The sequence below is a fragment of the Stegostoma tigrinum genome, chromosome 21, assembly GCF_030684315.1.
Source record: "Stegostoma tigrinum isolate sSteTig4 chromosome 21, sSteTig4.hap1, whole genome shotgun sequence".
In the NCBI taxonomy this organism is placed as follows: domain Eukaryota; kingdom Metazoa; phylum Chordata; class Chondrichthyes; order Orectolobiformes; family Stegostomatidae; genus Stegostoma; species Stegostoma tigrinum.
Genome location: NC_081374.1, coordinates 33,764,985 through 33,779,106, shown reverse-complemented (window position 1 = coordinate 33,779,106; position 14,122 = coordinate 33,764,985). Strand labels below are relative to the sequence as shown.

Below are 14,122 nucleotides of genomic sequence, written 5' to 3'. Positions count from 1 at the left end.
TTTTTGTGTTGATAACTGCTCGGATCCTGATGGACTTCACACTAGGATCTTCAAAGAGGGCGATGATGAGGTAGCCAATGTGTTGGTGTTAATTTTCCAAAAGTCACTAGATTTCTGTTGTGGAGAAGATATTAGGAGGTTATGGCTGGGCAGTTAGAAAAAACCCAAAGTAAGTGGGAAGAATCAGCATGGTGAGAAAGTAATCATGTTTGACAAAGTTATTGGAGGTTTTTTTGAACAAGTATCGTATACAGTAGATAACGACGAATCTGCTGATGCATCATTGTTGGATTTCCAGGCTGTATTTGACAAGGTGCCACATAAAAAGTTATTGTGTTAAGTAGGGGCAAATGGTTTGGCTGGCTGACAGGAAATGGTGTATGCATAAATGGGTCCTTACCATGTTGGCAGCATGTGATGAGTGGACTGCTGCAGGGGTCTGTGTTTTTTAAGATAATTTAGGTTATGCCTTAGATATGTATAGTGAAGGCATGGTACGTCAATTTGCTGATGTTACAAAGACAGATAGAAATGTGTGAAGAATGCACTAAGAGAATACAGACTGATATAGATAGATTGCTGAGTAGGAAAAGATCTGGCAGCTGGAGTTTGTTATGGGAAAATGTGAAGCTATTCACATTGCTGGCAGGAATGAAAATAAGGCAGATTATAACTTCTACATATTCTTTCTTCTGTTCCTGCTCATAATCCATACTTTCACATTAATTATACCCTTTATTTGACATCAACTGTTGTGTTATTCCTACAAAAATAATCAGTGCGCTTCTCTGAATTAAATTTTATCTGCCACTTGTCCATCCAATTCTTCAACCTGTCAATTTCTTTTTGAAGTTTAACATTTCCCTCCTCAAAATTCACTGGACATTCAAGTTTCCCATTTGCAAAATTTTAAAGTGTGCCCTATACACCAAAGTCTAATTAATATACATCTGAAAGACCAGATGTCTTAGCATCAATCCCTGGTAAACTCCGCTACAACTTTTTCTCCAGTCTGATGTCCAAATCAAGGTTACAACTTCAAACTCCATGTGAATTTTGTTTTGCAAGATTTATTCTGGTTGCAAAATAATCTTAAGAAAACATTTATATTAAGTTCACTGGAGGCATTATTTGAATCAAAAGGGCATTTTTTTTCTATAGTACATTTGATGTAATGTACACAGAAAAGGTTTCTGATAAGCTGTCAGTGAGCCAATTATGAAATCTGATGGGTGTCTTAGGTTGTTAAAAAGGCTTGGTTCTGCATTAATAAGAATCTCCTGCAATACCCTTGTCTGACTACAGACATGTTAGTTACAACTAAAGCTGGGATTTGTGAATGCTTTTGCTGGTGAAAGCAGCTCATGGTGAGGAAATCTTTTTCTACTAGCCCAGATTTCATGGTCATCAGCCAAGGAATAGCACTTATCTTTCACCTCACTGACAGCCACATGCAAAAGTCTTTTGGCTCTTTGATCATAGATAGCCTGGTTATGCAGCCACACCCCCCCACCCCTCAGCCCCCTCAGCAGCCAATTGATTTTGAAATGTTATATAAATAAAAAATAAGAAATTGAGCATGTTAGCAAGTCAATTAACCTGAATAATGTACTGCCCTGCCATACCTATTGAATGACAATAACATGCCCCATTCCTCAAAAGTTGGCATGGGCAGGAGGGAAGTGATTCAGAAAACTATTTTCTTAATTAATTTTATGGTAAAGGTGGGAAAGAACAGTGTGCTTCTTTTCTGGATGCCCTGTGTGCATCTGAAGCGCTCCTTCCTCTGTTTCTCTCCATCTGAGCTTCAAAACCAATTGTCCACCCACCTTCCTCTCATTCTCAGGCTTTCCAATTGCTTCCCATCCAAAGCATAGGACTCACTCAAGTCGGCTGGCCATGTTTTCCTCGTGCCAAGGTAGACTTACAGCCCATTACTCAGTTCTGATGTTGCAAATGCCGCTAAACTATTTGTGTCAACAGGGATCCAATTAAAATATCAACGAATTTGCAGTTAACTAGTTTGTTCTTACGCCAAGTCTGACTTGAAAAGAAGTTCTTCAAAGTCTAAAGTATAAAGTTGTCAAGTTTTACTGCCATGGTTTCTGCTGGGTAAGGATTTTCATCAATCACAGCTGTGAGGCATGTTTAAAGGACAGACAATGTTCAAAACAAATCCTAAAACCTTGTTCTGACCCAAAACAGCTATGATTATTTATGATGACTAGCTGAAAGATATACAAGTCAAGTAAATTGTGGTGTATTTGAATTGTAGCCTAAGTAAAAAAACTCTAAAAAAGAATTTATTTTCTAAAAATGTCTTCTTCACTGCAAAATAATGTCTTAAGCAGGGATGTCTTGTACCAAAGATTACAAATGTGCATTTTAAATTACTTTTTGTAAATCTGGGTCTGTCATATCTCAAGAAGTCAAAACACGTATACATAACAATCAATTTTAAAAGGAACATAAAAATAATTTTCAACAAAATAGAGGAAAAACAATGATCTTATCACATAGCTCAAACAGTGCACTGTGGTAATAGAACCTCTTCACTTGTGAGAAGAGATACAACTCCTTTAACATTTTTTGCACTGCGGGTAGAATTTGTCTTGGGTAACAGCACGCAACAGGCTGAATTCTCTACAAAAACAGAAGTTGCTGGAAAAGCTCAGCAGGTCTGGCAGCAAGTCAACTGACCTGAATAATATGTTGCCCCGCCATACGTACTGAATAATAATAACATACCCCATGCCTCAAAAGTTGGCATGGGAAGGAGGGAAATGATTCAGAAAGCTATTTTCTTAATTACTTTTGTGGTAAGTTAATGTTTTGGGTCTGGTGACCCTTCCTCAGAATTGGACCCAAAATGTTAACTCTAATTTTTTCTTCACAGATGCTGCCAGACCTGCTGAGCTTTTCCAGCAACTTCTGTTTTTGTTTCTGATTTACAGCATCCATAGTTCTTTCCATTTTTATTAGGCTGAATTGACTTCATGCTATACACATTAGTTAATATCAATTGTATCAAAGTGAATGTGGCTCAAGGAGTGCAATGTACAATTGACAGCAATACTGTCTGCATCATACTAGCACCAGAAATATGTTTCTACCAATATAAAGCAACAAGGTAGAAGCTTTTAAATATGATTTTGATATCTGTTGCTATTTATTTTTGAATAGTGTTAAAGGTTCAATTTAAATTAGTATGTAGTGAGTGCATTTAAAAGAAACCAGCAGTTACTTGGAGTGTTTTAATGTCACACCAGATTCAGTTTTGCACTGAACTGTCTGAATAAACAGAAGTATCTCTGTCAACCATGACAAAAGTTGAAAACTTATTGTCCACTTATCAATAGCATTCAGTGCCAATCAAATTTTCAAACATGATTTTTTTCCCCACTCTTTAATGGAGGAAACAGCTAACAAGCTAAAGCTAGGATATTTAGTAATCACACTACCAAAGAATAAGTATTGGTTTTGCAAAGGTAGAATGTATCAGTTATTAAACACTGCTGATAAGGGAATTAACAGCTCAAAAACAGCGGTGTGTTCCAACTTCAAAGAGCTTACAAGTGATGGGTTCAAGGGACAGATACACCACATCTCTCTAGTTGTTTTTCTGTTTGTACATTTGCTGATAATGTTACCATAAAACAGTGTGCTTTATAGTTCGGGCCTATCACTGTTTTCTTGAAGTAATTAAATACTTGAAAGAAAAATTATAAAATTTACGGCCATATGTTTTTTGTGAAAATCATAGTACAAATTTAATTGAAACAAAGCAATCTTTATCAACCAAAGAACTGATGGGCCAAAGTGTTTGTGAGTCACATCCATGAATAATTGCGCAGGATTTGCAACACATTCTTTTAACATGGCTATTTGGATTTTGCTATTGTTCCTGCTGTGCATTTTGACAATTCCTGTATGACACAAAATCAATGTCCTACTTCAACAGATGAAGATCAAAGTAATAGGTTTTCTCCTTGAACCACAAGGCAGCAAGGATGTTACAAACCAATTTGATATGATGCGAATTTAGAAGAAACACATAATAATCTGGCTCCTCAGAGATTTTAGGCTACCTTTGTTCATAATGGAAGCAATCATTTGCCATTTCCTACTAATTGTTCAGGATTTTAACAGTTGTCGATTTTGGCAATTTAGAATTTTTTGTCTTTTGGTGATGTTTTTCTAGTGCGTTTAAAATCCACTGTTGCTGCTCAGCTTCATTAGGGCCAATTCTGCACTGCTCTGAACAGTTGAAAATGAGAACCAATCAGGTGTCAAAACTGCTTTTTATGCTGTACAACTTTCATCATTTCAAGTTGTGAGTGGTCAACTCCATCAATCATGCACTAAATTAGGACCTGACAGAATTAGCCATTAATGCATGGAATCGGATAGGAATTTGCTGGCTGAACGAAGGTGATCTTAAAAAGGAAATGTAAATAATTATGACAAATAATATTTCTGCACCTAAATTAGTTGTAATATGCAACTGCTACAGAATGATTTTAATTTGCACACACCATAGTTTGGTAAACTCGGATGCGATTAAATATTCACTTACACTTTCCCTTCAGTACATTACCTGATTTCCACCAGAGTTTTTCACATCTTTCATGTTGATGTCATTCTTTTTCCCCTTGCCTTTCTCCTTCTTGTTTTTCTTCTTTTTACAGCAGCATTTCTTGCAGATGCAGAGGCAGCAGGTGAGAAGAAGCAGGCCACTGACAATAGCTATGGCAATCAAAGCCCAAGGAGGCACTGGCAAATGGATTTGAAAAATTAGTGAACTGGCATCAATTTCATATTAGAATGTATAGATTCCTGGTGGCGTATTTAAGGCAAACATCTTTATGACCTAAGCCATAACGTTCACATTTCCAGCCTAGGAAGTGGTCTGCACTCTATTTATTAGCCCAGTGCCATCCCAAAAGCTATGGGCTTGAAGACTTTTCAAAACTGATCCTCTCGCATCATCAAGAAGTGACTAGCGTGCTACAGAGACCAGTTACAATTGTCGTGAAGAAGATGGAAATCAGCTGACAGTAAATAGCATAACTAGGAGTTGGCTGTGTCAGGTAGGAGGGACGAGTTGAATTTGAGTTGCAAATGTTGAAAGAGAGAGACCAGGAGATTGGCTGTTTCCAAATTTTATGTAGAGTTCAGAGACAATTCCTGCTTTAACTGCCTTTGCATCAGGTTAGTGAAAAAACATCTTTGAATGTCCTTTTTGAAGGCAGCCTTTGGTGGTCCCTTGGAAAACATTAGCTTGATTGCTGTGCATCCTGCTGTTTTGGTGTCAGGCACCAAGCAATATTTGAGAAGCTGATGCCTGTGGAAATTGGGGGCACACTGAATGCATGCTGGATCGCAACCAGACCATATATCTTGACCGGTATGAAATGAATACACTATACTGGATCCTTCAACACCCATCTGAGTGGATAGGACCAGAATGATTTGTTATTCAAATCTAAATGGAATACTATTGACCTTACAGAATCAATGAAATCTGCTAAAACACGTGGATGTTCTACATTCTGATACTGATTTAGGCACTTAATATTAATGTAACAATACTTCTAACAAATTGAAACCTAATTTTTCAATACAAGTTTACTTCTTTTTGGCTAAAATGAACAACTAACCCTTTCACCTCCTCCTTCTCAAATGACCTTTATTCTGGAAAACCTTTGAATTTCTGACGGATGTGGCTACATCTTTTATCAAATGCAGCCTTTTATCCAGGAAGAGCTTGAAATAAAACTCAGAACAAGTGGATTCAAATAAAAACAGTAACTGTGTGACAGAGAAAAAAAACACCATTTTATGATTTGACTGAGAACAAACTTACATGGAATTTTATGCAGTTCATTCATAAATTTCTCTTTCAGCTTCTGAAAGACATTATTTTTCCCTTCTCCAAGGCCTCCAGCCTCAGTTGAGTTATCTCCAGTGTCAACTGGCATCATGGTAGTTGTGACAATGGGGGCCACCACAGCCTGTGGATTTGTTGCCCTAGGCTTCATCTTGAAAAGAGCTGGTGGGCGAAAAAGAACAATTATTTTCAGCATTCGGGAAAATATACATTTCAGTCAGGAGTTGTTAAAACTCATAAGTTCCTTCTGATTTCTTTATTTCTCTTTGTGAAAGATGTATTGATACTTTGTTAGGCTTATCTATTATTCAAAACAAAAAGAAAAATTAATGCTGACTCACAGTGGCAATTGATGTATTCTACTGGAATGAAATCATATTAATCAATGAAGCAGGGAAGTTGTATACAGTAGAAAGCGTGCTAATATTGTTCTGCACACCATGAAGCAAATGCATCAATCATTACTAATGTGAATTCAATTGTAATTCTGAAAGCAAATATTGTTTTCAAATTAAGATAAACTGAACCAAGGTTCTTCACATTCTCATTTGTTAGCTGTAAATTATTAAATTGAACCCTGCCGGTGTGCAATATTTTCGAAAGTAATTTCTTCCTCTGTCATTCCCTCCTCTTCCATTTCACTTCTTTTCTTTATCTTCCAGCAGGAAGGGTGATTGCACAACTTTCACGTTTCTTAATTTATTTTGATTCTTGAGCTATCTTGTACTTCAGTGAAGGGACAAACAGCTCCAAAGCAGTATGCAAGTATGGATATCTATTTTATCTACTGATCAGGATTGGAGAGTTAGACTGTTAACCATCAGCATGTCTTGAGCTCACATCTGCAGATAACATGGAACACTGTGGAAATGGGCTTAATGTTAAAAATTCCTCAAAATTTCCGGGCCACCGGCAATGGCTGTAGTGATCAAAGTCCAAGGTGATGCTAGTACATGGTTTTGGGAAATTTACAAACTACCATTAATCACAATGGATAGAGAACCTGAGTATTTCTAAAAAAACACATTTTATCCAAATTTTTCACCTTATACCTAATAGATCAATTACAACAACAACAATTTGAGGCAAAGACTCAACATTTTTACCTTATGAGAGTGCTTAATGGTCAATATTGCCATGAAATGCACCAGTTGATGATGATGGAGAGTTAACTGCCAGGCTTTGTTTAATTTTTAAACCAGACAGGTTGATGTTGATTTGTGGAGGTAATTCTCTGAGAAATGAACTAATGAAGAGATGTCAGATGAAGAAACGTCAGCTTTTGTGCTCCTGAGATGCTGCTTGGCCTGCTGTGTTCATCCAGCCTCACATTTTATTATCTTGGAATCTCCAGCATCTGCAGTTCCCATTATCTCTAATGAAGAGATGTGACATATTTTGTGGTGTTGGAACAGGTGCGATGTGTGTGCAAATGTTTTTGTGTGTGCAAAAGCATGGCCCTATATTTTAAAATATACAGCTCTCAGTACATGCAATTACATACAAATGCACCACACTGAGCCCAGCCAATCCTAAACTGGTTGTCAGCATTATGCTTTGCACACTCAGGATTGTTAGTGAATGTTGCCTAATTGCAAAACCACAGTAATTGTACTACTGTACAATTGCATGTCGTTGCTCCAACCTTGGTGGCCTGTGGTAATTGGGTGTATTTTAACAACAAAATATGATGGGTTTAGGTCTGTACATGAATTTATGTAATGTACAATAAGAAATAATCTAATCATGGTAGCAATTATCCCACTGGAAGGCTTTGATTTACCCAATTTCAGCATCAAGCTTAAAAAAAACCTGGTAGTTTATCATCAATCATTGTTATCTGGTACATTCTCCTATCAAATGAAACACTTTTTCAAAAAAAGAAATCCTCAATAATAAATTACAAGAATGATAGAATCTAAAAATCATGAATGTTGTGGTTCTAGCAATGACCAGAAGAAAGCAACCAGTTAACTATCATCTTCTAGCATCTAATTATTTCATTGTTTACTCTCAACAGATCTCATAACATTGAAGTCAAACTACTTTATTGCATTTATTCCACCTAATTCATGGTTGGACAATGATGTGAAACAAAATACGACGAAATTGGTACTCAAGCTTTTATATAACAACCCTGATCATAAAAGTATTGAGATTTAATGCCACTTATTTATACTCCAATAACTTTTGACTGACAAATAAATTGAAAATGAAATTATATTTCTTAGGAGAATTTATTTTAATATTGCTTAACATTTCCCCTATTGTTTTATTTGTCATTTAGGAATAGAATGAACACAGCCTATCCCTTTTTATCATTTACAGAAGAAAATATCTTGCTTCAGTAAATTATGGTATGCTGCAGGACACTAGCTCCGTAAAATGATGACTGAACTACAGAAAAAAACACTTTTCCATCTTCCTCATCTGCTGTTGCAGAACATGTTTTAACAGGTATGATAGTAGCATGAGAAAACCAAGTACTAGTTTAATTACATCGTGCACATTCTGATTATATCTTAATTGTGCCAAACATTGAGAAATCATTTTGGCATCTCTTTAATGCTTTAACTCTGTCTTTTTTCAGATCTAGCTTTAAACGTATCTCGATGATTATATGAACCACAATTTTATAGACAACCTATTGGTAACTGAGATATCATTTCTTTATCTGTTGGTTAAGAAGATCATCCTGGTATTTGAAGGTATATGGCTAATCCTCCTCAATCACTGTGTTAAATACCTAATTCTTAGTACTTCACGACATTGTTGGAGCATCATCAACATGTGCTGCACCAATGCACCAATAAGACCATTACCTTCTCAAGGACTGTTTGGAATGGGCAGTAAATGCTAATCTTGCTGGAGTTGCCTATTGCCAAGATTCAGTTTTTAAAAGAAGCCTTCTGCATGAGGTTGATCAATATTCTATTCCATTCATAGATGGTAAGCAGAATATATAATGAGGACTTATAAAGCTAAGTTGAATCAAATTGACTATATTTGTGAAAAGAAGTGCATTTTCACACACACACTAATTCTCAATCAGCCACAGGTAGCAATGACAACTTTCAAGTTCCCAAAATTGACAAGTAAGTCTCAGATTTATTTTAGTTGGAGGTTTAGGTTGGGCTGCTGAGGTAGTTTCTTTTGTTGTCCAGAATGTTGTTGAGAATTCTTATGACTGAATAATAGCATATTTAAACAGAAATAAGTGCCAGTCTAAGGCAGCATCAATATTTGGTTCTGGATTGTGAAGTTTATGTTCAAATAGAAATGTAAAAGCTGCCATTTGTGTCAGTAGTTAGGGATTCCAGTCCAGGTTATCTTGGAGTCACCAGGAATAATGGTTTGATCCAGATAACTGCCCTGAGCACACCTAGTGTAGAATAAGAGGTGCATTAAAAATTCTTTAAACACTTCTGTTTATCAATTACAAAATTATTGGAGTTGGGCATTGGTTTTGGCTAGGTGGTTAGAGGTGGGAGGTTATGTGGTGAATTGACCAAGAACATATTCACTCTATTCGACAATTCCATCAATGATACTTTGCACATGTTTTACAGTACATAATTAGTAACACCGAAAGATTTTGCATACTTTTTCTTAGATCTTACTACTAACAGTTAAGATGACTGCTACATTGCTTCCATAAAGGGCCTTATGGGATCATAAAATCTTCCAAACCAGCGTGCCAGATTTCCAGATGTAGAACATTTCTGCTGTAGTTTTGGTTTCAGATCATTAGCTCCATTCTGTATGGAACCATGACTGTCTTGTTTTAACTGGGAGTTGTCACCATGCAAAGCAGTCTCCTGAAAGCTAGAAGGGAGATTCCCCAGTTTCCCAACACTCAAGAATGGGGTAAAAAATAACGCCTTGTATTTCTACAGTACTTATCACATCCACAGGGTACCCCAAAGCAATTTACAGCCAGTTAAGTAATTTTCATGGGACAATAGGGTACCTGATAGAACACTTTCTAACTTCAAGGGCTGGAAGAATTCCAGAATTAAGGGGAACAATTCCAAACTGAAAAAGGCCCTCCACTTAATTGACAAATGAAGGGGAATTTCTCCTCATAGTGTTTCAAATTCTCTCTCTCAGCTAGCAGTGAAGGCTAGTTGATTGAAAATATTCAAGGCTTAGTTAGATAAGCTTTTGATCTACAAAGGAGTCAAGGATTATTGAAGATAGGCAAGAAAATGGAGTTAAGACCAGATCAGACTTTATTGATGATCATATTGACAGGCGGAGGGGGCTTGAGGGGTCAAGTGGAATATGTTTAGTCATGTTCCTAATGTTCTTATGGCATTCAACCAGTTAGTCCAAATGTCTTTTTTTTAAAGATTTAGCCTTAAGTATGTCTAGATGACTATACATACTACAATTCTATAGCGAACCTACTGGGAACTGAGAAATCATTCACTTACCTGTCAGTTAAGAGGATTGTCCTAGTATTTGGATATATATTAACAATCCTTCAGAATCACTTTGTTAAATATCTGATATTCAAAATGTAACAGCATTGTTGGAGCATCATCAACAAGTGCTGCAACAGTTGAACAACAGCTCACTGATGGAATCTGGAGTTATTGAACAGTCACCAAGGACTGGGGTTCATCTAAGAACAGAAGCAGGCTATTCATCCTTGAAATCTGTTCATTTATCCGATTAGTTCTTAGCTGATGCACATGCATATGTGAATTAGCATCTAAGGAAGGCCACTCCATGCCTTGAGACTCCTCTGTCATTCAGTAAGATCAGAGTTGAGCTGATTACTCTGCATTCCCACCTATTTCCAATAATCTTTCAACCCCTTTGTTCCATCAATTATCTCTGATTATAAATATTCACGGACTCTGCTGTTATTGCCTTTGAAGGGAATATTCCAAAGATTCATGATCCTCAGAGAGAAAAAAAAATGCATTTTCTCTCTGTTAAATAGATGACCTCTTATTTCTAAAACAGTGGCCCCTAGCTCTGTATTCTCCCTCAAATGGAAACATTCTTTCTGCATCTACACTGTCACTGATGAAAAGATAGCAACTGGGAACACGAACTATGTTCTATTCTCTTCATTGATGCTGCCAGATGTGCTGAATACTTCTACCATTTAATTTCTATTTCAGATTTCTAACATCTACAGTATTTTGATTATCCACTGAAGAATTAGGTTTTTTTTTCTAATGGAGTGGTTTGCTTCAAATTGATTGCCATTGTCACTCACTGAGATTTCAGAAACCTCAGTATGTTTGGCTGACATTAAATGAATAAAAGCTCCAAAGTCAGCATTTGAAATATGTAACACCAGAGTGCTTGACATTTTGCTGAAATATAAGTTTTTTTGTCAGCTTAATAGAGATAGTGATTGGAATATATAGCTAGAAAATGTGAATTCAAATACTGAGTGGAAGAACAGAGTACAGTATGGATTTATATTTGTCTATGATGCATTAATTCGAAGTATTCAAATACTTCTGGAGTGATTAACTGTTTTCTTTCACAGTATGTATCTCCACTTTATGTATCTGTTTATTTGTAATATTTTACTTATAACTTATTGCATTTTGTGGGGGTTCACAATGAAGGATTTCACCGCAAGTAAAACCGACTATGAAAAGATTATGATAGTGAAACTGAAATTGAATCAAACATCACATGCCAAAGCCTTCACATTGTCAACATAGAATTAAAATATTCATTCACAGCTCTCTGTGGGAATTAGTGCAACTTCACAAGAGGATTTTGAATATTGTGGGAACTGATGAGGTTTGTCACTCCTGTGGACAGAAATTAGCAAGTACATAGAACATTACAGCACAGTACAGGCCCTTCAGCCCTCGAATGTTGTGTCGACCTATGGATCTACCACATGGATGAAATGAGTCAGGAAAATGCCAGATTTGATCTCTGATCTGATTGAAGTAATATGTTGCAGTCAGTGTAATGATTGGTCTCAGCTTTTCTGGTCAAGGATAGGACAAATTTCAGCTAGAGTTCATGTTTTAGATTACTATCCATTGAAGGCCTTCTGGAACACATAGAAATTGGCAATTAGTGCATGATAGTTTCACTTTGTCTTCAGCCTGCTGTATCTCAACTGCACCTCAGAATGGTGTGACAAGTTCAGTCATTTGCTGTGGATTGGACCAAGTCCAGATCCAGAGGAAGATGAATATAGAATGAAGGGTGGGTGGTGACGAGATGCGGCTTTTTAACTTGAAGGAGCAGGTAGCTTCAATATGGAGAGGGTTAAGGGTCACAATAAACATGGGATGGTGATGAGAATGAGCTCTGAGGAGAGTGAAAATGTATAGACGTGATGGTAATGAGGTTCAGTGCAACAGGAGCCACAAAAGGTGACAGAAGGGAGTTTGATTCTAATGTTGAGATGGTCAAGGAAATCAAGGAGCTTAGTGCGATGGAGAAGGATGGAAGATGGTGTATTTCATTCTGTAAATAATGAGTACTATTTTAGCTTTTCCTAGCTCAGAGAAGTTCCTCACTAATTGTGAAGAGGTGAACTGGGAAGTAAGATTTATTACAGTGCTCTTTGGGCTGAATATAGGCAAACCTATGTAATAACACACCAACTGTGTCAGAACCACCCTGTGGTGATTTGTCGTGTCTATGGAGAAGCACACAGGGCAACACTTTTGACCCATGACTCAGGTTGCCATGACATTTAAAATTGGGAGCTGCAACGAAGCTCGAGATGCAATGTAGATTTTGTTGCGGGTAGTGTGGAAGAAGCAGGGGTGGGGGTGGGTGGTGGGTGCGCAGCCTGACCAGGTCAACTTTGATCCCATCTCAGTCTGGGACAAGTGAACCTGACCTTTCTCAAGGATCCAACCTAACCCATCACTGCCCCATAATCCTGTGCTCAGAATGGGCAATAAATTCTCTCTTAGCCAGTGAATCCCACATCCAGCAGATTGGGCTGGCAACTGAATGGCCACTGCTTGAGTATCTTATGCTATTTTTTACTCAGAGCAGTGGACAGTTTTCCCCAAATTCACATTGATTCCAATTTTTCTAGTGGTCCTTGATGCCACACTCACTCAAATATTACCTCGATATAAAGGATAGTCACTCATATTTCCTACCTTGAGTTGAGCTTTTTTTTCATGTTTGAATCAGGGCTGTAATGAAGTCAGGAGATGAGTGGCCCAGCCAGAAGCCAAACTAAGCATCAGTGTACAGATTGTGTTTGAATAAATGCCACTTTATAACACCATTGATGTCCCCTTCCATTAATGATTGAGAACAGGATTATGGGGTGATGATTTGTTGGTTTGGATTGGTCCTAATTTTTCTGCACAAAACATACCTCAACGATTTTTCCATATAGTCAAGTAGACGCCAGTACTGTAGCTGTACCACAACAGTTTGGCTAGGAGCACAGCTTGTACTGGAGCACATTTTCAGTACTATTGCCAGAATGCTGTCAAGATCTATAGACACAGTGCCTACTGCCTTCAGTTATTTCTTGTTATCCTGTGGGGTGAATTGAATTAGCTTTTGGTAGGCATCTGTGATGCTGGGGACCTCTAGGAGGCCCAGCTGGATCATCTACTTGACAATTTCTTGCAGAAGTTGAATGATGTGTTCGGCTGCCCCTCATTGACCATGGAGATATTCGTGGAGCCTCCTCCTCCAGTGAGGTGCTTGGTTGTCCACCATCATTCATACCTGGGTGTGGCAAAACTGTGGAGCGTAGATCTAAATCACTGATTGTGGGATCACTTAGGTCAATCACTTGCTATATCCACTGTTTGACACACAGTAGTCCCTTGTTTTATAGTTTCAACATATTTTCACTTGAGTTTTAGGCCTGATGCTACACCTGGCATGCCCTCCTGCATTCTTTATTGTGCCAGAGCTCCTCTTCTGGCTTGGTGATAATGGTAGATGAGAGAATGTGCTGAGCCACGAGGTTAGAGACTGAATGCAATTCTGTTGCTGCTGATGGTCCACAGTGCTTCACGAATATCCGGTGATAAGTTGCTAGATTTGTTCGAAATCTGTCCCATTCAGCACTGTGGTAGTTCCAACATAGTGGAGGGCATTTTTAAAGAGAGAACTGAATTTCATCTTCACAATGATAATGTGGTAGTTGCTTCTACTGCTACTGCCAGGACTGATGAGTCTGCAGCAGGTATATTGGTGAGGATGAAGTCAAGTAAGATTTTTATTTCTCTCATTACTTCCCTTGCATCTGCCACA

At 37.6% G+C, this 14,122-nt stretch overlaps 1 protein-coding gene across 14 annotated transcripts in view; it reads right to left on the bottom strand.

Moving 5' to 3' along the window:
- LOC125462946 (synaptotagmin-B) overlaps window positions 1–14,122 on the bottom strand; it is a 579,758-nt gene that overhangs the window by 125,366 nt on the left and 440,270 nt on the right. For all 14 annotated transcript variants that reach the window (XM_059653434.1, XM_048553466.2, XM_048553467.2 and 11 more), the window contains 2 exons: window positions 5,867–6,052; window positions 4,598–4,773 (listed from right to left, as the gene is read on the bottom strand). In XM_059653434.1, coding sequence (XP_059509417.1) covers window positions 4,598–4,773; window positions 5,867–6,052 — 362 coding nt within the window. The remainder of the gene's footprint in view (window positions 1–4,597; window positions 4,774–5,866; window positions 6,053–14,122) is intronic.